This window comes from Brassica rapa, unplaced genomic scaffold (assembly GCF_000309985.2).
Source record: "Brassica rapa cultivar Chiifu-401-42 unplaced genomic scaffold, CAAS_Brap_v3.01 Scaffold0470, whole genome shotgun sequence".
Taxonomy (NCBI): domain Eukaryota; kingdom Viridiplantae; phylum Streptophyta; class Magnoliopsida; order Brassicales; family Brassicaceae; genus Brassica; species Brassica rapa.
In genome coordinates this window covers 4,346-30,271 of record NW_022610411.1, presented here as the reverse complement: position 1 = coordinate 30,271, position 25,926 = coordinate 4,346, and the positions used below count along the sequence as shown (strand labels likewise).

Here is a 25,926-nt window from a genome sequence, read left to right as displayed (position 1 = left end):
AGTGAGGCTACACGGCTTTCCGAAGTCCATCGTTTCAGATCGTGACAAGGTGTTTCTTAATCACTTTTGGAAGGAATTGTTTCGTTTAGCTGACACAAAGCTCAAGTTCAGTACGTCATTCCACCCACAGACGGATGGTCAAACAGAGGTACTGAACCGCTGCTTAGAGACGTACTTACGTTGCTTTGCCTCAAGTCATCCACGCACTTGGTCGAAGTATTTGGGGTGGGCTGAGCTTTGGTACAATACATCATATCATACTTCACTACAGATGACTCCATTTCGTGTGGTTTATGGACGTGATCCTCCGGCTTTGCTGCGTTATGAACAAGGTTCTACAGAAAATGTTGATCTGGCGACTCAGTTGATTGAGCGTGATGCTATGTTATTGGAGGTGAAGAAACACTTGGTCCACGCTCAACAATTGATGAAGAATAATGCTGATAAGCACCGTCGAGATGTTGAGTTTGAAGAAGGGGCGATGGTTTATGTGAAGCTCCGTCCTTATAGGCAACAGTCAGTCGCACGACGCGTATGTCAGAAGCTTTCTGCAAAGTACTTTGGACCTTACCGCGTGGAAGAGAGGATTGGTAAGGCGGCATATCGACTGCAGTTGCCACCTTCGTCTAAAATCCATCCAGTGTTCCATGTTTCGCAGCTGAAAGCAGTAATTGGGAAGCATCATATTGTGTTACCTTTGCCTCCGGCTATATCAAGGGATGAGGAGATTATGGTGGAACCAGAGCTTATTCTTGAGAGCCGTTATACGCCTTCGGGTCATTTGGAAGTATTGGTTCAGTGGGTTGGTCTTCCTGCCACGGCCGCGACTTGGGTGGATGTTAAGGAGTTTCGAGCTCAGTTTCCTTCTTATCAGCTTGAGGGCAAGCTGAGTGTTAAAGGAGGGGGTATTGATAGGCTTGACAGAGTTTACGTGAGGAAGACGGGAGATAAGGAAGCCGTTGGAGTCTGACGTGGCGGAAGATAATTCAAATAAAGAAGGAGATACTTGTTTTGAATTAGAGTCTTTCTAATGCTTTGTATTCGAATTGTATAAAGCCAACTTGTTGGCTAAGAAAGGAGGTAGCTTGTAGATTTGAGTTGAGTCTAACGACTTGTGGAGTGTATCGTCTGGGTGAGGCCAGCGGTTACTCAGATTCAAATCTATAAGCGACTCCGTGTTCATTTGTAATCGGATTGAAGATATACATACAGGATTGAGTTTAGATTGAGTTTCCATTGAGTTTGTATAGCTAAACTCTATCACTATAATCAGGAACAGAAGTGAGTTCTTCAAGCATATAGAGATCTCCCTTAGTCACCCCTTTCCCAATCAATCTGCTGCTCTCAATATCCTGAAACTTCACATCATTAGGACTAAAGATAACATTGCATTGTAAATCATTAGTACATCTCTTTACAAATAATAGGTTTGATGTGAATTCAGGCATGTAAAACGCTCTAGATTCTTTGTTAAACAACTTAAGCTTTCCTATTCCCTTAATAGGTATCTTATCTCCATTTGCTATCATCACATGCCCATGAGTAGGTTCTATATCCTTAATCAAGTTCTCATCACTTATCATATGATGTGATGCACCAGAATCAACAATCAATGGTTTATATACTCTTTTAGCATTGTGACAAAGATTACTAAGAGATGAATGCATCCTATCAGTTCTAGCAATGTGTGCATTTCTATACTCATCCCTAGCTTCTAACCGTTCTACTAGTTCTCTAATCAAGTGATCATCCTCATATGCAAGCCTAGATGCTCCAAAAGAATAACCATAAGTGTTACCGTTTTCCTTTAGCATTTTGAAGAGAGCATCAAGGTCTGATCTCTTGATGTAGTCATCATTGCTGCGTGAGCTTGAGGCGCCTGTGTAAGCCACCAGAGACTTCCCATTCCCATCATTGCCTCCATGTCCATCCACTTCACTTGTCTTGATGGTGCCAGCTCCGCTTGATCCTTCAGTCACATTTGCCCTTCCCTCACGCTCCGCTTGATCCTTCAGTCACATTTGCCCTTCCCTCACGCTCCTTCATGAACTTGGCAGGCTTGAGGTGTGGGTGTAGTATCCAGCATTGGCTCTTCTTATGACCATGCTTCTTGCAATGATCACACTTGCCATTGAACTTCCTGTCCTCATACTTCCCGTGAGATGCCTTGTTTGCTTGTGGAGCTTCGGTTGAGTCCTCATGAGCTGCTTGATTGGCAAGAGAGAGCTCCGCCTTTCCTCCAAACAGCCCCATAGACCCCTGCTCCCTTTGGATTTGTGCACACACTTCCTCAAGGTCCGGAAGCTTGTCTGCCCTCAACATGTCCTGGATGAGTTGAGTGTAGGCCGGGTTCAGTGTGAGGAGCAGCCCAAAGACCTTATCTTGCTCGCGCCTCTCATTCAGCTGATCAGGGTCAGTTGTGCTCGGCCTCAGCATCTCTAGCTCGGACCACAAGGACCTGAACCTCCCCAAGTGCTTTGTGAACTCCATATCCTCTTGCACAAGCCGGTTGATAGCTAGCTTCACTTCAAACACACGGCTGAGGTTGGAAGTGTTCCCATACACCTTCTTCAGCGTGTCCCACAGCTCTTTGGCTGATTCACAGTAGCTGTAGGCATCCAAGATAGCTGGATCCAAGGATGCGTGTAGAACCGTCATCACCAGCATGTCTTCTTGTTGCCACTTCTCTACAGCCGCTTCATTGGAGACCTCTTCTTGATCTCCTCCCTGAGTAATGAGTTTCGGAGCCTCCCCTGTTGTGATGTGCCCCCATAAACCCTTACTCCCCACCGCAGTCTTCACCATCCGAGACCACACAAGGTAGTTGCTACCTTTGAAAGTAACCGCTACCTTCATCCTCATGCTCATCCCATGCTCCATCTTTACTCAGCTTGACTTGAACAGCTTGAATCTGATGAAATCTTGAGTCTTGAATCACGCACACACACAGAACGTAGCACAGCTCCAACACCTTCAAAGCTACTCGCGTGTAGCTTCAAAGCCTTCAGCTTGTAACTCTCTAAAGATCAAACCCCAGATTCTAATGAACCTGGCTCTGATACCATATGAGATTAAGAGATCCTTAAAGTAACTAGAATGTAAGTGAGAGTTTAGGTGAAGTTTAGAAAGAGATTATGAAAGATTAAGTAACTTGAGAGCCGTTTAGTGTCTAAGAGAGAACCATAGTGACTAAGAGATTAGAGAGACTCAAACTGCTTAATCTTTATTAGTGTTGATGAGTTACAATATATAGGAGAGCTACTAGGGTTTACAAATCGCAAAGGTAAGGAGAAAGCATGTGAAGTCAAGGTAAAGGATTCAAATCAACCACTAGCAAGCACCACACGCTTATGGCATCTTGGACTAAAGGTGCTTTAGCTTTCCAGCCTGTCCCAGCCTGGCAATGCGCGTCCCTTATCCCTTCAACGGTCTGATCCTTCTCCACTTGAGTAACTCTTCCATAGTTACCATTTCACTTGTGCAAGGTAAGTTTTGGTCGAGGCTTGGATGGTACGGACTGTACGGCTTGTACGGCCTTGTACGGACGTCCGTACCATGCTCTCCCTAAACTCCCTTAAGCTTCCTCATCTCCTTTCCTCTTCAACACCTTAGCTCTTCATACATATACTCATCTCAACTCAACAGAATCACTTTGTGAGAAGCTTGATTTGGATACATAAAGTGGTGGAAAATCACCAGGTAGTTGAATAAATCTCGTAGGAGTTGTGATGAAGAAGTTATCCCACTTTCAAATCAGGTGATTCCAGTTTCCCAGTTTGGGAATAGCACAGCTTCTTCGTCGTTCCAATCAAACCAGGATGAATCACTTTGTGAGAAGCTTGATTTGGATACATAAAGTGGTGGAGAATAACCAGGAAGTTGAATAAATCTCATAGGAGTTGGGATGAAGAAGTTATCCCACATTCAAATCAGGTGATTCCGGTTTCCCAGTTTGGGAATAGCATAGCTTCTTTGTCGTTCCAGTCAAACCTGGATGAATCACTTTGTGAGAAGCTTTACTTTGGATACATAAAGTGCTGGAGAATCACCAGGAAGTTGAATAAATCTCATAGCAGTTTGGATGAAGAAGTTATCCCACTTTCAAATCAGGTGATTCCAGTTTCCCAGTTTGGGAATAGAACAGCTTCTTCGTCGTTCCAATCAAACCAGGATGAATCTCTTTGTGAGAAGCTTGATTTAGATACATAAACTGGTGGAGAATCACCAGGAAGTTGAATAAATCTCATAGGAGTTGGCAAGAAGAAGTTATCCCACTTTCAAATCAGGTGATTCCAGTTTCCCAGTTTGGTAATAGCACAGCTTCTTCGTCGTTCCAATCAAACCAGGATTAATCTCTTTGTGAGAAGCTTGATTTAGATACATAAACTGGTGGAGAATCACCAGGAAGTTGAATAAATCTCATAGGAGTTGGCAAGAAGAAGTTGTCCCACTTTCAAATCAGGTGATTCCAGTTTCCCAGTTTGGGAATAGCACAGCTTCTTCGTCGTTCCAATCAAACCTGGATGAATCTCTTTGTGAGAAGCTTGATTTGGATACATAAAGTGGTGGAGAATATCCAGGAAGTTGAATAAATCTCATAGGAGTTGTCAAGAAGAAGTTATCCCACTTTCAAATCAGGTGATTCCAGTTTCCCAGTTTGGGAATAGCACAGCTTCTTCGTCGTTCCAATCAAACCTGGATGAATCTCTTTGTGAGAAGCTTGATTTGGATACATAAAGTGGTGGATAATCACCACGAAGTTGAATAAATCTCATAGGAGTTGGCAAGAAGAAGTTGTCCCACTTTCAAATCTGGTGATTCCAGTTTCCCAGTTTGGGAATAGCACAGCTTCTTCGTCGTTCCAATCAAACCAGGATGAATCTCTTTGTGAGAAGCTTGATTTGGATACATAAAGTGGTGGAGAATCACCAGGAAGTTGAATAAATCTCATAGGAGTTGGCAAGAAGAAGTTATCCCACTTTCAAATCAGGTGATTCCAGTTTCCCAGTTTGGGAATAGGGCAGCTTATTCGTCGTTCCAATCAAACCAGGGTGAATCACTTTGTGAGAAGCTTGATTTGGATACATAAAGTGGTGGAGAATCACCAGGATGTTGAATAAATCTCATAGGAGTTGGCAAGAAGAAGTTATCCCACTTTCAAATCAGGTGATTCCGGTTTCCCAGTTTGGGAATAGCACAGCTTCTTGGTCGTTCCAATCAAACCTGGATGAATCTCTTTGTGAGAAGCTTGATTTGGATACATAAAGTGGTGGAGAATCACCACGAAGTTGAATAAATCTGATAGGAGTTGGCAAGAAGAAATTATCCCACTTTCAAATAAGGTGATTCCAGTTTCCCAGTTTGGGAATAGGACAGCTTATTCGTCGTCCCAATCAAACCTGGATGAATCTCTTTGTGATAAGCTTGATTTGGATACATAAAGTGGTGGATAATCACCAGGAAGTTGAATAAATCTCATAGGAGTTGGCAAGAAGAAGTTGTCCCACTTTCAAATCTGGTGATTCCAGTTTCCCAGTTTGGGAATAGCACAGCTTCTTCGTCGTTCCAATCAAACCAGGATGAATCTCTTTGTGAGAAGCTTGATTTGGATACATAAAGTGGTGGAGAATCACCAGGAAGTTGAATAAATCTCATAGGAGTTGGCAAGAAGAAGTTATCCCACTTTCAAATCAGGTGATTCCAGTTTCCCAGTTTGGGAATAGGGCAGCTTATTCGTCGTTCCAATCAAACCAGGGTGAATCACTTTGTGAGAAGCTTGATTTGGATACATAAAGTGGTGGAGAATCACCAGGAAGTTGAATAAATCTCATAGGAGTTGGCAAGAAGAAGTTATCCCACTTTCAAATCAGGTGATTCTGGTTTCCCAGTTTGGGAATAGCACAGCTTCTTGGTCGTTCCAATCAAACCTGGATGAATCTCTTTGTGAGAAGCTTGATTTGGATACATAAAGTGGTGGAGAATCACCACGAAGTTGAATAAATCTGATAGGAGTTGGCAAGAAGAAATTATCCCACTTTCAAATAAGGTGATTCCAGTTTCCCAGTTTGGGAATAGGACAGCTTATTCGTCGTCCCAATCAAACCTGGATGAATCTCTTTGTGATAAGCTTGATTTGGATACATAAAGTGGTGGAGAATCACCAGGAAGTTGAATAAATCTCATAGGAGTTGGCAAGAAGAAGTGATCCCACTTTCAAATCAGGTGATTCCAGTTTCCCAGTTTGGGAATAGCACAGCTTCTTCGTCGTTCCAATCAAACCAGGATGAATCACTTTGTGAGAAGCTTGATTTGGATAAATAAAGTGGTGTAGAATCACCAGGAAGTTGAATAAATCTCATAGGAGTTGGGATAAAGAAGTTATCCCACTTTCAAATCAGGTGATTCCAATTTCCCAGTTTGGGAATAGGGCAGCTTATTCGTCGTTCCAATCAAACCAGGATGAATCACTTTGTGAGAAGCTTGATTTGGATACATAAAGTGGAGGAGAATCACCAGGAAGTTGAATAAATCTCATAGGAGTTGGCAAGAAGAAGTTATCCCACTTTCAAATCAGGTGATTCTAGTTTCCCAGTTTGGGAATAGCACAGCTTCTTCGTCGTTCCAATCAAACCTGGATGAATCTCTTTGTGAGAAGCTTGATTTGGATACATAAAGTGGTGTAGAATCACCAGGAAGTTGAATAAATCTCATTGGAGTTGGCAAGAAGAAGTTATCCCACTTTCAAATCAGGTGATTCCAGTTTCCCAGTTTGGGAATAGCACAGCTTCTTCGTCGTTTCAATCAAACCAAGATGAATCTCTTTGTGAGAAGCTTGATTTGGATACATAAAGTGGTGGAGAATCACCAGGAAGTTGAATAAATCTCATAGGAGTTGGCAAGAAGAAGTTATCCCACTTTCAAATCAGGTTATTCCAGTTTCCCAGTTTGGGAATAGCACAGCTTCTTCGTCGTTCCAATCAAACCAGAATGAATCACTTTGTGAGAAGCTTGATTTGGATACATAAAGTGGTGGAGAATCACCAGGAAGTTGAATAAATCTCATAGGAGTTGGGATGAAGAAGTTATCCCACTTTCAAATCAGGTGATTCCAGTTTCCCAGTTTGGGAATAGGACAGCTTCTTCGTCGTTCCAATCAAACCAGGATGAATCTCTTTGTGAGATGCTTGATTTCGATACATAAACTGGTGGAGAATCGCCAGGAAGTTGAATAAATCTCATAGGAGTTGGCAAGAAGAAGTTATCCCACTTTCAAATTAGGTGATTCCAGTTTCCCAGTTTGGGAATAACACAGCTTCTTCGTCGTTCCAATCAAACCAGGATGAATCACTTTGTGAGAAGCTTGATTTGGATACATAAAGTGGTGGAGAATCACCAGGAAGTTGAATAAATCCCATAGACCCCTGCTCCCTTTGGATTTGTGCACACACTTCCTCAAGGTCCGGAAGCTTGTCTGCCCTCAACATGTGCTGGATGAGTTGAGTGTAGGCCGGGTTCAGTGTGAGGAGCAGTCCAAAGACCTTATCTTGCTCGCGCCTCTCATTCAGCTGATCAGGGTCAGTTGTGCTCGGCCTCAGCATCTCTAGCTCGGACCACAAGGACCTGAACCTCCCCAAGTGCTTTGTGAACTCCATATCCTGTTGCACAAGCCGGTTGATAGCTAGCTTCACTTCAAACACACGGCTGAGGTTGGAAGTGTTCCCATACACCTTCTTCAGCGTGTCCCACAGCTCTTTGGCTGATTCACAGTAGCTGTAGGCATCCAAGATAGCTGGATCCAAGGATGTGTGTAGAACCGTCATCACCAGCATGTCTTCTTGTTGCCACTTCTCTACAGCCGCTTCATTGGAGACCTCTTCTTGATCTCCTCCCTGAGTAATGAGTTTCGGAGCCTCCCCTGTTGTGATGTGCCCCCATAAACCCTTACTCCCCACCGCAGTCTTCACCATCCGAGACCACACAAGGTAGTTGCTACCTTTGAAAGTAACCGCTACCTTCTATTAGATTTTGATTTAGTGAGTGTAGAACGTGGATTAAGAGAGAATAAGATTGATTTGAGTAAGTAGATTAAGAGAATTAAGAGATTAGAGTAATGAGAGAGAGAGTAGAAAGATTAGAGAGAGATAGTCTCAAAACTCAGATTAATTCATTCAGATGAGAGCATACAAGGTATAAGGAGATTACAATCATGTCTAGGTTCAGTGAATTCAACTTAGACCTATAAGCATGTGAGGTCAATACAAATAATAGGCTGAGATGCTTCATATGGTTGGACAGGCTGTAAAGTAGCTTTACCTTTCCAGCTAGCCCCAAACCTTATCCATCCCTCTCTTGGACGAGTTCCTTCATCAGGATAGAGCCAAAGTAACTTCCCAAGTCACTTCCATCCAGACATGGTAACTCTCTGAAGTTACTGTTTCTACCTCATCACTCTACTGAACCCCAAAGCTTCATCTCTCCACTTCTTGATCTTCATCTCAACACTCCTCCTCAAGCTAGACTAACTGAACTTGTCTAGCTTGGAAACCATGAAGATCTCCCTCGTTATAAACCTCACCAAGGAAAACCCATTGGGATAAAACCTTGATGAGGGAAAAAGAGTAGAGACTCCATGGTTAAGGGGATCAGCTCCTGGGAGTAAGATCAATGAGTCCAAGCCTTGATAGTATGGACTCTATTGTCTTCTGCCTCGCTGCCTTAGTAAACACATCAGCCAGTTGATCCTCACTCCTCGTGTAGCATGGCAGTATTACTCCTAGGACAATCATCTGCCTCACCTTGTGACAATCAACTTCTATGTGCTTTGTTCTCTCATGAAACACAGAATTAGAGGCAATGTGAATAGCAGCCTGATTGTCACAATGCATTGTCATAGGAGTGGTCTGCTCAATCCTCAAATGCTTCAATATCCCTTTGATCCACACTAGCTCATTAGTCAGCTTCAACATGGCTCTATATTCAGCCTCAGCACTAGAACATGAGACAACCTTCTGCTTCTTACTCTTCCATGTAACCAAGTTCCCTCCAATGAAGGTACAATACCCAGTAGTTGATCTCCTATCAACTCTATCTCCGGCCCAGTCAGCATCACAATAACCAACCACTTCTGTACTCCTATTGCATCCCATCCAGACTCCTTGGCCGCTAGAGACATTCAAATACCTCAAGATTCTGTCTACCATGTTCCAATGGTGCATCTTTGGAGCTTGCATATGCTGGCTAACTTGATTCACAGCAAAACATATGTCTGGTCTGGTGATTGTCAAGTAGATCAGCTTCCCAACCATCTTCCTATACAGCTTAGCATCTTCAAATGGCTGATTGTTTTCAATCTCCCCCTCAAGCAAAACCTTATACCCATCCTCAAGAGGTGTCTTAGCTGTCTTTCCTCCAAGCTTACCAGCGCCCTTCAACAGATCCTGAGTGTACTTCCTTTGAGACATAAACAAGCCCTCCTTTGATCTGCATATCTCAATACCCAGAAAATACTTCATCTCTCCCAAATCCTTGATGTCAAACACTGATTTGAGAAACTCCTTAGTAGCCTGAATCCCTGCCTTATCACTTCCTGTGATAATCAAATCATCCACATACACTAGAATCACAATGATCCCTGAAGGTCCTGTCAAGGTGAAGAGAGTGTGATCCAGTTCAGACTTCCTAGATGTAATATCCCGTCTTTCTGAGAAAGAATTATTTTTAAATAAATAATTCAACATAATAAATTCTCAGAAATAAATTTTTCTGGAAAGAAAAATACAAAGCTAAAGACAAAAAGTGATCGATGCATTGAAAGTAAGTTAGTAGCTTAATTGGATAATTAAGCTATATCTTTTAAAAGGAGAAAAGTGATCGATGAGAATGGTGTTTTGATTACTAAGTTTGGGTTAATTAATCAAGCTGAGAAGAAAAGAGGAGATAAAGAAATATTTTATATTTCTTATGGCTTGGTTGCAATCAACGTGTTTGATGGGAAGGAAAGGAGAATGAATCATACAGGTTTGCTTTGTCATCATCAGGTGTCTATATAAGAAAGGAAGAAAATAAATTAATATGCTTGCTCATGCTTATGAGTATCACGTGGCCAACTAGGAAGCAAATGACTTAGTCATTGCTTTGAAAACGTGGTCAAAGATGGGAAGAAGAGTGTGATACTTGTCACCACCTCATACATCTTGGTTGACTATATAAATGAAGCAAAGTCCCTCCATTTTCTCACGATCAGAACATCAACGACCAAGAGAGAGAAGGAGAAAAAGAACAGGAGAGAAGAGAAATAAAAGAAAGAGAGAAAAGAAATAGAAAAAAAAAAAGAAGGAAAATAAATAATATATTTAAGGAGCTGCTTAGAGAGGCAAGACGTGTTACAAGATTGCGAGATTAACGGTACGTAATCAAGACGAAGATTTGGAAGAATAAAAAGGGTTTGGTCAGCTTCCGGAATCAGAAAGTCAAGCCACATCGGTTAATCACTGTGAGTCACGGTTAATTGTTTGTTAACAAATTTTTAATGCAGGCTCCTGACATCGGAGACGGTTTCCGAGCTAGGATAGCCGGACCGGGCTAGGTGTCAGTTTGTGGATCCGAGGCTTGAGACGATGTCTAGGCTAAGTGGATAGCAAGACTAGTCTAAGCACCCGGATTATTGCGATTGTGTAATTATTATATGTTGTTATAGTGGGTACCTCGTGTTGGTATTGTTGTGTGAGAACCTCGTGGTGGTTCTAGTAGTAGTTGCAGGTCATTGCTTTCTCAAATGGTACCACTAAGCCGGTCGTGGTCCGGAAAGTGGTGGGCTCGGTTTAACTTGGCTTGATCACCGAGGCCGGGTGTCACACGTGGATGTGACAGCCCCCGGCGAGTCCGATAGAGGACCGGGGCACGGTGATTCCGATTGAGGACCGTGACCGGGCGATTCCCGAGCGCCTACGCCTGTGTGGTGTAATAGTGAAGGGATTGCCGGTGTCCCTTATGTGGAGGAAGAATGATTCTGTTGGGCCCTAGGAGTACATGTATATGGTTTATTGAATGACACTCATAAAGAGTGTTTTGATTAAATATGGTTTAAAGCTTTATTGCTTAAATCGGTATTGCTTTATGATCTTGAATACTGATTGTTGAACTACCCGTCTTGCTTGTGTTTGGGGTTGGGTTTAAAATGACGGGTAGTTATATATGCTAGATAGGGAACCCTGGCTCACTGAGTGAAACTAGTTCACTCACTCCTCACATCCTTTTGCAGGTGACCAGTAGAAAAGACCGTAGCACTCATGGAACTGTAGGAGCTGGTGTAGATTGGACATCTTTTGCTAAAGACTCGTTTTCAAGATATATGAATGTATGTTTTACTTTCGACTGCGTCCATGGACCATATGTATAATATTTTGGGCTCGTGAACTTCATGTTTTATATATATATGGAATAAAGTATGTTTAATATTCGTGACGTGTTGAATCTGATATTAGGTTAGTCCAACCTAACACAACTCTATGACTCGGTACGGGTTGCAAAGCCTCAGGCCGAAGATTAGAGGAAACGAGTTTTGAATGGATATTCTGGGTTACAGAATTATGTTTTGTGACTTGGAAAGTCTATTCTAAACCCGTTGTGACACTTCCAGACTTAGCAGAGGAAGGTCGTTCGGGCATGTTCTTGTTTGATTGTTGCTCGACTGACTGACCGATGTCTTAAATGGTTCGGGGGTGTTACAGAGGTGGTATCAGAGCATGGTTTAGATCATGCGGTCAATCACGCATTTTTCATGTTTTATCGAGTCAAATGTGTCGCAAAAGATGTATTAGGAAACCAGCAGAGTTCCGTTCTAATTATTATTCTAAATAGGAAATTCCCTGTTTATGGATTGCAGATGGCAAGAAGGGGAAGGAGTGAAGGGGGACAGGATTGGATGCTGGGTACAGGAAGAATCTCAAGAAGACGAGGGCTGGGATATGAATCCGACGTAAGAGTGCAAACACTAGCACACACCAACCAGGAGTTCAGCGAAGATAACATAGTGGAAAATGACAATCTGTTTGGGCACGACCAGTCAAGGCCACAAGAAGAACACTTTCCACCGAACCGTAGTGTAAGGGAAAGACCAGAAACAGATGATAGTGAGTCAAGTGTCCAAGGACCAAGACCAATAAGACGGAGCAACCCGATTGAACAAGAAGTTCATGATCAACCACAACAAGGAATAGGAATGGAGCATACTCTGAAGATGCTTCATGACGTGATAGCGAGGTCACTGCAACAACCTCAGGTGCAACCTCAGCCACTCGTACCACCACAACCTACAGTGGCTACACCGATGTTACCATTGATAACTGCCATGAAAAACATGAAGACACCACATTTTGAAGGAGGGACAGACCCATTTGAAGCTGACCAGTGGCTTCGAACTATGGAGAAAAACTTTGAGACCCTGACGTGTTCTGAAGAGTCTAAGAAAAAGATGGCGGTGTATTACTTAGAAAAAGATGCGGCAGAATGGTGGGAAAACAGGAATCGCCAAGTAGGACATCTGGTCACCACTTGGGCGGCATTCAAAAAGGAATTTGAACGCAAGTATTTCACCCCGGAGTCCAAGCGAAGGCTTCAACGTCAGTTTGCTAACCTAGCACAAGGAGACAAGACAGTTAGAGAATATGAATCGGAGTTCATGCGACTGCGACGACATGTGCTGCAGGGACAAGATGATGAAGAAACCATGATATCCAACTTTATGTTTGGTTTAAAACCAGAGTTAGAAAATAGACTGGCAGTCGGGAACTACGAGAGTCTCACCGACCTAGTGGAAAAAGCTGTGAATGTAGAGATCGGATTAGAAGCTGAGAAGGCGGCAAGTAAAAAGTCCAAGCAGCATGAACAAGGAAAGTATGGTGGAAATCAAAGATCATTTAAGGGTAAAGATAAGGAAAAGGAATCAGGAAGGCCAACTCGACGATCTCTATTCACAGGAAAATGCTTTAACTGTGGCAAGATAGGCCATAAGTCGAGTGAATGCTTCGGAAAGAAACCTGGATCCTTTCAGTCAAACTCCTACAATCCTACATGCTACACGTGTGGAAAGAAAGGACACATCTCTACACAGTACAGTGTCAATCGTCCTATCCCGGCTACGCCAATCAGTGTCCATCCTCCCCCGGCTCCACCTGCAATCGCACCAGCGCCAAAAAGGCAAGCTATAGGAGGTAGAGTTTACGCTTTAGAACTAGAGGATACTAAACTTCCAGGCCCATCTAAGGGTCCCATCACAGGTATTTGGGTTCTTTAACTTTACTAGATTGATTTTGTGTTGAGTGATTGCTTGTGATGGATTGATTAATTTCTGTTGGATAATTTTTATGTTGTTGATACATATTGATGTTGTGGCAGGAACTTTACATGTTGCGGGGCGTCCCACACATGTATTGTTCGACTCGGGGGCAACACATAGCTTTGTGACCCCTGAGGTAGCTGCCGAGTTTGTGAGATCATTTGTGATTGACAGGATGCATGTGGCTGTGATAACTCCCGGAGACCAAACCCTACAAGCAAAAGAGTGCCTCAGAAGAGTTCCGTTAGTCATTTGCGAGAAGATGTTTGTGGCAGATTTGTTGGTGGTGCCCTTAAAGGGATATGAGGTTATTCTGGGCATGGATTGGTTATCAGGCTATCGGGCTCAATTAGATTGTGAAAAAGGTCGTATTTTGTTCAAAGAGAACGGGCAACGGCAAATAGTATTCTACGGGATCAGTCCAAGCAAATCTGTGTCTTTAGTAGCTGCCTTGAGAGTGGAAGATTTGCTTAAGGATGGAGAAGCGTATCTGGTAACAGTAACTGCTAGTGAAGGACCCGTTAGCAATGAAGTTAAAATTACGGATATTGCGGTAGTACAAGAGTTTGAGGATGTGTTTGCAGCGTTAAAAGAGTTACCTCCACCTCGGAGTAACCCTTTCACAATTAACTTGGAACCTGGAGCTAAGCCGATAGCAAAGGCTCCTTACCGCATGGCACCTGCAGAGTTAGCAGAGTTGAAGACACAACTTGAAGATTTAATGGACAAAGGTTTCATAAGACCTAGCTCTTCACCATGGGGAGCTCCGGTCTTATTTGTCAAGAAGAAAGATGGTAGCATGCGGCTTTGCATTGATTATCGAGGAATCAACAATATCACCATCAAAGATAAGTATCCCCTTCCGAGGATAGACGAATTGTTGGATCAGTTAAGGGGAGCAAGTTGGTTTTCAAAGATCGACTTGGCGTCGGGCTATCATCAGATTCCAATTTCAGAAGGTGATTTCATGAAGACTGCGTTTAGAACTCGTTATGGACAATACGAGTTTGTCGTAATGCCATTTGGACTTACTAACGCACCGGCGGCCTTCATGAGATTGATGAATGAAGTCTTCCACGATTATCTCGACAAGTTCGTGATAATCTTCATCGATGATATTTTAATATATTCCAAGACAGAGGTAGAGCACAAAGCACACTTGAAGCTAGTGTTGGAACGGTTAAGAAACCAGAGGTTGTATGCAAAGTTCAGTAAGTGTTCTTTTTGGAAAAGAGAGATCGGATTCTTAGGGCACCGAGTGTCCGGAGAAGGAGTTTCTGTAGATTCGGAAAAGGTGAAAGCCATCGAGGAATGGCAAAGGCCATCAACGGTAACCGAGGTAAGAAGTTTCCTCGGGTTAGCCGGGTATTATCGAAAGTTCGTCAAGGACTTTTCCTCAATCGCTAAGCCCCTAACGAAGTTGACTGGAAAAGGAGTTCCGTTCATCTGGGGAAAAGAAACAGTGGAAGCATTTCAGAGACTGAAGAAAGCTTTGACCACAACACCAGTATTGGCATTACCTGAACAAGGTAAACCTTACACTGTGTACGCAGATGCTTCTAGGGTTGGGTTGGGTTGTGTGTTGATGCAGGAAGGCAAAGTAATTGCTTATGCATCAAGGCAACTCAGGAAACATGAAGAGAACTACCCAACACACGATTTAGAAATGGCGGCAGTGGTGTTTGCGTTAAGGATTTGGAGATCCTACTTATATGGAGAAGTCGTGGAAGTATTCACAGATCATAAGAGTCTCAAGTACTTGTTCACACAGCCTGATCTAAACCTCCGACAAAGGCGATGGATGGAGTTTGTGGCGGATTACGACTTGAAGATTCAATATCATCCAGGCAAAGCTAATGTTGTCGCAGATGCACTAAGTCGTAGAAAGTTGGCGTCTGATGTTGGAAAGGAAGTGGAAGCGTTATCAAATGAACTCAAGTTGATGACGTTACAGGCAATTGAGGGAGAACCAAGTGAGTCCTTAGGCACGCGTGCCGTAGACCAAGCAGGTTTACTCGCACGGATCAGAAAAGAGCAAGAATGTGATGAAAAGCTAAAGATAATCATCGAGGAAGTCAAGAATCCTGAAGGTACAAACCCAAGTGGTTATCATGTGGCGGCAGATGGTACACTTTTACTTAATGGGAGGATATCAGTACCACAGGGAGAAGGGCTACGAGATGAAATTTTGAAGTCGGCGCATCACTCGTTACTCAGTATCCATCCCGGGAGTACGAAAATGTATCGAGATATCCGAAAGTATTATCATTGGCCAGGAATGAAGAAGTCAGTGGCGCGATGGGTGGCTCAATGCCAAACTTGTCAACAAGTCAAAGTCGAGCATCAGATTCCAGGAGGATTATTACAAAGCTTACCAGTACCTCAGTGGAAATGGGATTCCATATCCATGGACTTCATCACTGGGTTACCGCCGGCTAGAGGAAGATCAAATAATGCAATATGGGTGATTGTCGACAGATTGACAAAAGTGGCGCACTTGTTACCTATGAAGGAAACCGATAAGGTAGAAGTATTGACAGAGATGTACGTGGATCAGATTGTGAAGTTGCATGGTGTGCCAACAGATATAGTCTCTGATCGAGATCCTAGATTCACCTCAAATTTTTGGAAGGCGTTACAAAAAGCAGTGGGAACTAAGTTGTTTATTAGCACCGCGTATCATCCCGAGACGGACGGCCAAACCGAAAGAACCATTCGAACCATAGAGGATATGATGCGGATGTGTATATTGGATTGGGCGGGAAGCTGGGAAAAGCATTTACCATTAATCGAGTTCTCCTACAACAACAGCTTTCATTCTAGCATAGGTATGGCACCATATGAGGCGCTTTATGGGAGGCCATGCAAAACACCTTTATGTTGGACCGAAGTTGGAGAAAGAAGAGAGTTTGGACCCGAAATTGTAGAAGAGACGATGAAAAAGTTGGAGATCATTCAAACCAATATGAAAAAAGCGCAGGATAGACAAAAGAAATACGCCGATCAATCAAGGCGAGAAGTGGTGTTCAGTATTGGTGATTGGGTTTATCTGAAAGTGTCAGCTCAGAAAGGAAAAGATCGATTCGGGAAAGTCGGGAAACTTGCGGTAAGATTCATTGGGCCTTACCAGATTGAAGAACGAATCGGAGATGTTGCTTACCGTCTCAACCTGCCCGAAGAAATGCGGATACATCCGGTGTTTCACGTATCAATGCTACGGAAGCATGTTCATGATCCCAAAGCTATTGAGACGGAGCAAATTGAAAACTTGCAAACAAATCTCACTTATCCACAGGGACCGATCCGAATAGGTGAACGTCGAATACGAAAACTAAAGAACCAAGAGATTCCTCAAATCCAAGTCTTCTGGGGTAAGCGAAACCATGTAATTGTGACCTGGGAGGATGAGTCAAGATTCAAAGCATCGCATCCAGAATTCTTCCATGAAGACGTAGTGATGGAAGAAAAGGGATCATCCTAGAGAATTCGGGGACGAATTCTAATAAGGGGAGGAGGATGTAATATCCCGTCTTTCTGAGAAAGAATTATTTTTAAATAAATAATTCAACATAATAAATTCTCAGAAATAAATTTTTCTGGAAAGAAAAATACAAAGCTAAAGACAAAAAGTGATCGATGCATTGAAAGTAAGTTAGTAGCTTAATTGGATAATTAAGCTATATCTTTTAAAAGGAGAAAAGTGATCGATGAGAATGGTGTTTTGATTACTAAGTTTGGGTTAATTAATCAAGCTGAGAAGAAAAGAGGAGATAAAGAAATATTTTATATTTCTTATGGCTTGGTTGCAATCAACGTGTTTGATGGGAAGGAAAGGAGAATGAATCATACAGGTTTGCTTTGTCATCATCAGGTGTCTATATAAGAAAGGAAGAAAATAAATTAATATGCTTGCTCATGCTTATGAGTATCACGTGGCCAACTAGGAAGCAAATGACTTAGTCATTGCTTTGAAAACGTGGTCAAAGATGGGAAGAAGAGTGTGATACTTGTCACCACCTCATACATCTTGGTTGACTATATAAATGAAGCAAAGTCCCTCCATTTTCTCACGATCAGAACATCAACGACCAAGAGAGAGAAGGAGAAAAAGAACAGGAGAGAAGAGAAATAAAAGAAAGAGAGAAAAGAAATAGAAAAAAAAAAGAAGGAAAATAAATAATATATTTAAGGAGCTGCTTAGAGAGGCAAGACGTGTTACAAGATTGCGAGATTAACGGTACGTAATCAAGACGAAGATTTGGAAGAATAAAAAGGGTTTGGTCAGCTTCCGGAATCAGAAAGTCAAGCCACATCGGTTAATCACTGTGAGTCACGGTTAATTGTTTGTTAACAAATTTTTAATGCAGGCTCCTGACATCGGAGACGGTTTCCGAGCTAGGATAGCCGGACCGGGCTAGGTGTCAGTTTGTGGATCCGAGGCTTGAGACGATGTCTAGGCTAAGTGGATAGCAAGACTAGTCTAAGCACCCGGATTATTGCGATTGTGTAATTATTATATGTTGTTATAGTGGGTACCTCGTGTTGGTATTGTTGTGTGAGAACCTCGTGGTGGTTCTAGTAGTAGTTGCAGGTCATTGCTTTCTCAAATGGTACCACTAAGCCGGTCGTGGTCCGGAAAGTGGTGGGCTCGGTTTAACTTGGCTTGATCACCGAGGCCGGGTGTCACACGTGGATGTGACAGCCCCCGGCGAGTCCGATAGAGGACCGGGGCACGGTGATTCCGATTGAGGACCGTGACCGGGCGATTCCCGAGCGCCTACGCCTGTGTGGTGTAATAGTGAAGGGATTGCCGGTGTCCCTTATGTGGAGGAAGAATGATTCTGTTGGGCCCTAGGAGTACATGTATATGGTTTATTGAATGACACTCATAAAGAGTGTTTTGATTAAATATGGTTTAAAGCTTTATTGCTTAAATCGGTATTGCTTTATGATCTTGAATACTGATTGTTGAACTACCCGTCTTGCTTGTGTTTGGGGTTGGGTTTAAAATGACGGGTAGTTATATATGCTAGATAGGGAACCCTGGCTCACTGAGTGAAACTAGTTCACTCACTCCTCACATCCTTTTGCAGGTGACCAGTAGAAAAGACCGTAGCACTCACGGAACTGTAGGAGCTGGTGTAGATTGGACATCTTTTGCTAAAGACTCGTTTTCAAGATATATGAATGTATGTTTTACTTTCGACTGCGTCCATGGACCATATGTATAATATTTTGGGCTCGTGAACTTCATGTTTTATATATATATGGAATAAAGTATGTTTAATATTCGTGACGTGTTGAATCTGATATTAGGTTAGTCCAACCTAACACAACTCTATGACTCGGTACGGGTTGCAAAGCCTCAGGCCGAAGATTAGAGGAAACGAGTTTTGAATGGATATTCTGGGTTACAGAATTATGTTTTGTGACTTGGAAAGTCTATTCTAAACCCGTTGTGACACTTCCAGACTTAGCAGAGGAAGGTCGTTCGGGCATGTTCTTGTTTGATTGTTGCTCGACTGACTGACCGATGTCTTAAATGGTTCGGGGGTGTTACACTAAAGCCTCTCCCATTGAGAGTGGTACTCAACTTCCTGTACCAAGCTCTAGGTGACTGTTTTAGCCCATATATTGCCTTCTTCAATCTTAAAACATTCCCTGGCTTTACTAGATGCTCAAGACCAGGAGGTGGATGCATGTATACTTCATCTTCTAGTTCACCTTGCAGGAAAGCATTCTTCACATCCATTTGCCATAGATCCCACTCCAAGTTTGTTGCAATGGATAACACAATTCAAATTGTGTGAAGCTTAGCCACTGGTGCAAAAGTATCAATGTAGTCTTCCCCATAAGTCTGTGTAAACCCTCTTGCTACCAGCCTGGTTTTGCGTCTCTCAATAGTTCCATCTGCCCGGTACTTGATTGTGAAGATCCATCTGCTAGACACAGCCTTCTTCCCTCTTGGTAATTCACTCTCATACCAAGTGTCATTCCTGATCATTGCATCCCTTTCATCACCCACTGAATTTCTCCAGACCTTATGCTTCATGGCTTCCTCATAAGACCTTGGGATCTCATTCTCATCCAGATTACACATGAAGACCACATGCTCCTCTGGATATGTTGCAAACGAACATACTGCTTGAGTCGGATGTGCTACGGCCTCCGCATTGTAGTATATCCTTGTGTTCACCCAATTTGATGGATCTTTCTTTACCCTGGTACTTCTCCTCAGTGGTTGAACCTCTGTTTCTGGTTCCTGAATCCCAACTGACTCGACTGGATTTTGCATAGCTGCCTGCTCATCTCTATCAGTCTGCGCATCTCCATCTGATCTTGGACTCTCTCTATCAGCCTGCGCATCTCCATCTGATCTTGGACTCTCTTCTCCTTGTGTCTCTCCTTGATCATGACTTCCTGAATCACTTTGCTGTTGTTGTTGCACTCCTGATTCAGCTTCACTTCCCCCCTCATGATCAAGAGGGGACCTCCTTTCACTTTCCTCCTCATGAGTACTTGTGCTTCTTGGTGGTTCTCTTCTTGTTCCCTGATCCTGGGTCATGCTAATCCCAAGATTCTCCAATATTTTCCTCAGATTTGTTGCCTTATCTGATGGCGTTTGTGGAAGATCCTTCAAATCTTCTCATATCTTTTCTTCATAATACCCTTTTCCTTCAATGAATTTGACATCTCTAGACACCAACACCCTCCCTGTTATTGGATCATAGCACTTATACCCTTTCTGAGTAATGGAGTATCCAATAAACATAGCCTTAGTGCTCTTTGCATCAAGCTTCTTCCTCAGCTCTCCTGGAACCAATACATAGCAGGTACACCCAAACACTCTCAGATGTTGAATCTGCGGCCTAGCCTTGTTCAGTACCTCAAATGGAGATAGATCCCTCAGAACTTTCGTCGGTGTCCTGTTGATGAGATAACATGCTGAGACAACTGCATCACTCCAAAATCTCTTGGGAACATTCGAATGAAACATCATTGATCTTGCTACTTCCATCAGGTGTCTGTTCTTCCTCTCAGCCACACCATTCTGTTGTGGAGTGTAGGGACAGCTGGTTTGATGAACTATCCCATGCTTCATCAGATGATTCTTGAATGCATGGCTAGTGTATTCACCTCCATTGTCTGACCTTAGTACCTTCACAGTAGCATTATAGTGATTAGTGACATAAGCTTGGAAGTTTATAAATGCCTCTAACACTCTATCCTTGGAGGGAAGCAATGTGACCCATGTATACTTAGATTTTTCATCTATGAAAGTCACAAAATACTTATGCTTATCCCTAGATATACATGGAGATGTCCACACATCAGAGTGTATTAAGTCAAAGCATTTCTCATAGACAGTTTCAGATGTGGGAAAGACAGTTTTGCAATGCTTCCCTAGTATGCATGCTTCACATTCAAGGTGATTAACTGATAGATTAGGCATCATTAGCTCAAGGGCGCGAGTATGAGGATGTCCTAATCTAGCATGCCAAGTAATACTATCACAGCCATCAGCAGTACTACTCATGCATATAGAGATAGAGGGTTTAGAGAGCTTAGTTGATTGTAGCTGGTATAGATTGTTGGTACTGCTCCCCTTTCCAATCACTTGACCCGTAACAAGATCTTGAAACTCAACCTCCTGTGGCCTGAATACTACTTGACATTGCAAATCAATAGTAGCTCTCTTTACAGATATCAAATTGGAGGTAAACTGAGGCAGGTACAAGGCTGTTGACTCCCTGTCAAATAGCTTCAAGCTTCCTATCCTTTCTATAGGAATTTTATCTCCATTTGCTATCTGAACATTTCCAGTAGCTGCTCTCACTTCATCCATCAGACTCCTATCACTGATCATGTGATGACTGGCTCCAGAATCCACAATAATAGGTTTAGACCTTACTGAATGACTTCCTTGCTTCTTTGATGCAGTGAGTGCTTTCGCTTTGGCTACAAATGCATCCCATTCTCTTCTGGTAATCACCTCATCAGCTCCACCCTTCTCGTGTCTGTTTGTTAAGCTATCCCCATCTTTTATGTCTCCTATGTATGCTGAATACAAGCTCTTGCCGGTGATTACTTGTTCTAGCTCAGTAATCTTTCTCCTCTTATCCGGCTGCATCGTTGCTTGCTCATGCTTCACCAAACCACACACACTCTCCACATCAGGTAGGACTTCTTCCGTGAGGATCTTCTTGACCAGTTTATCATAAGACTTATCTAAACTCAGCAGAAGACTAAACACTTCATCTTGCTCTAGCCTTCTCTTCAGTATGTCTTTATCTGAGGTACTCAGTCTGAGTGCCTTCAACTCTGCCCATAAGCTCTTAAAGCGTTCAAGATGCTTACTGAGCTCTTCTCCATCTTGCCTCAGATTCTCAATGGCCCGCTTAACCACAAAAACCTTGCATAGATGCGATCTGTCCTCATACACAGCTTCCATACTCTCCCACAACTCCTTAGCTGTCCCTTCATGACCATCAGCTTCCAGGGTTGAACTTGAGAGCGACCTCTGGATGATCCCAAGTGTTCCATGATTCTCTTGAATCCACTTGCCTTCACCCATCTGCTTTGTAATCACTTCACCCCCACGATTCCACTCATCAGGAGTAACTGTTGTACATAGCTCCACCATGGTGTCGTCTGTTTCCATCTACAAGAAGAGAACCTCAACACACCAATAACCCAGAATACCAAATCTTCAAGCACACTCACAAACCCAGAATCTCCAAGAACACAAATTTGCGGAATGAACTCAGGTTTTAGAGCAACCTGGCTCTGATACCATATTAGATTTTGATTTAGTGAGTGTAGAACGTGGATTAAGAGAGAATAAGATTGATTTGAGTAAGTAGATTAAGAGAATTAAGAGATTAGAGTAATGAGAGAGAGAGTAGAAAGATTAGAGAGAGAGATAGTCTCAAAACTCAGATTAATTCATTCAGATGAGAGCATACAAGGTATAAGGAGATTACAATCATGTCTAGGTTCAGTGAATTCAACTTAGACCTATAAGCATGTGAGGTCAATACAAATAATAGGCTGAGATGCTTCACATGCTTGGACAGGCTGTAAAGTAGCTTTACCTTTCCAGCTAGCCCCAAACCTTATCCATCCCTCTCTTGGACGAGTTCCTTCATTAGGATAGAGCCAAGGTAACTTCCCAAGTCACTTCCATCCAGACATGGTAACTCCAAAGTAACTGAGGTAAATTCTAAAGTTACCATGGTAAATCTCTGAAGTTACTGTTTCTGCCTCATCACTCTACTGAACCCCAAAGCTTCATCTCTCCACTTCTTGATCTTCATCTCAACACCTTCATCCTCATGCTCATCCCATGCTCCATCTTTACTCAGCTTGACTTGAACAGCTTGAATCTGATGAAATCTTGAGTCTTAAATCACGTACACACACCAAACTTGAGTCTTGAATCACGCACACACACAGAACGTAGCACAGCTCCAACACCTTCAAAGCTACTCGCGTGTAGCTTCAAAGCCTTCAGCTTGTAACTCTCTAAAGATCAAACCCCAGATTCTAATGAACCTGGCTCTGATACCATATGAGATTAAGAGATCCTTAGAGTAACTAGAATGTAAGTGAGAGTTTAGGTGAAGTTTAGAAAGAGATTATGAAAGAAGAAGTGGAGGAGAATCACCAGGAAGTTGAATAAATCTCATAGGAGTTGGCAAGAAGAAGTGATCCCACTTTCAAATCAGGTGATTCCATTTTCCCAGTTTGGGAATAGCACAGCTTCTTCGTCGTTCCAATCAAACCAGGATGAATCACTTTGTGAGAAGCTTGATTTGGATACATAAAGTGGTGGAGAATCACCAGGAAGTTGAATAAATCTCATAGGAGTTGGGATAAAGAAGTTATCCCACTTTCAAATCAGGTGATTCCAGTTTCCCAGTTTGGGAATAGGGCAGCTTATTCGTCGTTCCAATCAAACCAGAATGAATCATTTTGTGAGAAGCTTGATTTGGATGCATAAAGTGGTGGAGAATCACCAGGAAGTTGAATAAATCTCATAGGAGTTGGCAAGAAGAAGTTATCCCACTTTCAAATCAGGTGATTCCAGTTTCCCAGTTTGGGAATAGCACAGCTTCTTCGTCGTTCCAATCAAACCTGGATGAATCTCTTTGTGAGAAGCTTGATTTGGATACATAAAGTGGTGGAGAATCACCAGGAAGTTGAATAAATCTCATAGGAGTTGGCAAGAAGAAGTTATCCCACTTTCAAATCAGGTGATTCCAGTTTCCCAGTTTGGGAATAGCACAGCTTCTTCGTCGTTCCATTCAAACCAGGATGAATCACTTTGTGAGAAGCTTGATTTGGATACATAAAGTGGTGGAGAATCACCAGGAAGTTGAATAAATCTCATAGGAGTTGGGATGAAGAAGTTATCCCACTTTCAAATCAGGTGATTCCAGTTTCCCATTTTCGGAATCGCACAGCTTCTTCGTCGTTCCAATCAAACCAGGATGAATCACTTTGTGAGAAGCTTGATTTGGATACATAAAGTGGTGGAGAATCACCAGGAAGTTGAATAAATCTCATAGGAGTTGGGATGAAGAAGTTATCCCACTTTCAAATCAGGTGATTCCGGTTTCCCAGTTTGGGAATAGCACAGCTTCTTTGTCGTTCCAGTCAAACCTGGATGAATCACTTTGTGAGAAGCTTTACTTTGGATACATAAAGTGTTGGAGAATCACCAGGAAGTTGAATAAATCTCATAACAGTTTGGATGAAGAAGTTATCCCACTTTCAAATCAGGTGATTCCAGTTTCCCAGTTTGGGAATAGCACAGCTTCTTCGTCGTTCCAATCAAACCAGGATGAATCACTTTGTGAGAAGCTTGATTTGGATACATAAAGTGGTAGAGAATCATAAGAAAGTTGAATAAATCTCATAGGATTTGGGATGAAGAAATTATCCCACTTTCAAATAAGGTGATTCCAGTTTCCCAGTTTGGGAATAGGACAGCTTATTCGTCGTCCCGATCAAACCTGGATGAATCTCTTTGTGATAAGCTTGATTTGGATACATAAAGTGGTGGAGAATCACCAGGAAGTTGAATAAATCTCATAGGAGTTGGCAAGAAGAAGTGATCCCACTTTCAAATCAGGTGATTCCAGTTTCCCAGTTTAGGAATAGCACAGCTTCTTCGTCGTTCCAATCAAACCAGGATGATTCACTTTGTGAGAAGCTTGATTTGGATACATAAAGTGGTGGAGAATCACCAGGAAGTTGAATAAATCTCATAGGAGTTGGGATAAAGAAGTTATCCCACTTTCAAATCAGGTCATTCCAGTTTCCCAGTTTGGGAATATGGCAGCTTATTCGTCGTTCCAATCAAACCAGGATGAATCACTTTGTGAAAAGCTTGATTTGGATACATAAAGTGGTGGAGAATCACCAGGAAGTTGAATAAATCTCATAGGAGTTGGCAAGAAGAAGTTATCCCACTTTCAAATCAGGTGATTCCAGTTTCCAGTTTGGGAATAGCACAGCTTCTTCGTCGTTCCAATCAAACCTGGATGAATCTCTTTGTGAGAAGCTTGATTTGGATACATAAAGTGGTGGAGAATCACCAGGAAGTTGAATAAATCTCATTGGAGTTGGCAAGAAGAAGTTATCCCACTTTCAAATCAGGTGATTCCAGTTTCCCAGTTTGGGAATAGCACAGCTTCTTCGTCGTTCCAATCAAACCAGGATGAATCTCTTTGTGAGAAGCTTGATTTGGATACATAAAGCGGTGGAGAATCACCAGGAAGTTGAATAAATCTCATAGGAGTTGGCAAGAAGAAGTTATCCCACTTTCAAATCAGGTGATTCCATTTTCCCAGTTTGGGAATAGCACAGCTTCTTCGTCGTTCCAATCAAACCAGGATGAATCACTTTGTGAGAAGCTTGATTTGGATACATAAAGTGGTGGAGAATCACCACGAAGTTGAATAAATCTCATAGGAGTTGGGATGAAGAAGTTATCCCACTTTCAAATCAGGTGATTCCAGTTTCCCAGTTTGGGAATAGCACAGCTTCTTCATCGTTCCAGTCAAACCTGGATGAATCACTTTGTGAGAAACTTTACTTTGGATACATAAAGTGCTGGAGAATCACCAGGAAGTTGAATAAATCTCATAGCAGTTTGGATGAAGAAGTTATCCCAGTTTCAAATCAGGTGATTCCAGTTTCCCAGTTTGGGAATAGGACAGCTTCTTCGTCGTTCCAATCAAACCAGGATGAATCTCTTTGTGAGAAGCTTGATTTCGATACATAAACTGGTGGAGAATCCCCAGGAAGTTGAATAAATCTCATAGGAGTTGGAAAGAAGAAGTTATCCCACTTTCAAATCAGGTGATTCCAGTTTCCCAGTTTGGGAATAACACAGCTTCTTCGTCGTTCCAATCAAACCAGGATGAATCACTTTGTGAGAAGCTTGATTTGGATACATAAAGTGGTGGAGAATCACCAGGAAGTTGAATAAATCTCATAGGAGTTGGCAAGAAGAAGTGATCCCACTTTCAAGTCAGGTTATTCCAGTTTCCCAGTTTGGGAATAGCACAGCTTCTTCGTCA

General features: G+C 42.5%; 2 protein-coding genes across 2 annotated transcripts; one reads left to right on the top strand and one right to left on the bottom strand.

Annotated features, from left to right (window-relative positions):
* Positions 1 to 11,028: 11,028 nt before the first annotated feature.
* LOC117130417 lies at positions 11,029 to 13,363 on the top strand. The gene is made up of 3 exons (XM_033283289.1): positions 11,029 to 11,037; positions 11,261 to 11,356; positions 11,885 to 13,363. Exons 1-3 carry the CDS (start codon positions 11,029 to 11,031, stop codon positions 13,292 to 13,294), a joined length of 1,515 nt encoding a protein of 504 aa, XP_033139180.1. The 3' UTR covers positions 13,295 to 13,363.
* Positions 13,364 to 18,019: 4,656 nt separating this feature from the next.
* On the bottom strand, positions 18,020 to 22,123 carry LOC117130416 (the record flags this gene model as incomplete). The annotated part of the gene is made up of 7 exons (XM_033283288.1): positions 18,020 to 18,187; positions 19,377 to 19,786; positions 19,828 to 19,892; positions 20,005 to 20,262; positions 20,488 to 20,608; positions 20,852 to 21,998; positions 22,040 to 22,123. Coding segments are annotated over 7 exons (2,253 nt in total), but the record flags the coding sequence as incomplete, so codon positions are not given.
* Positions 22,124 to 25,926: the final 3,803 nt, after the last annotated feature.

Coding starts and splice junctions, on each gene's coding strand:
- LOC117130417 (XM_033283289.1), top strand. Junction 11,357..11,884: donor CGTTTTCAAGATATATGAAT/GTATGTTTTACT, acceptor TATGGATTGCAG/ATGGCAAGAAGGGGAAGGAG.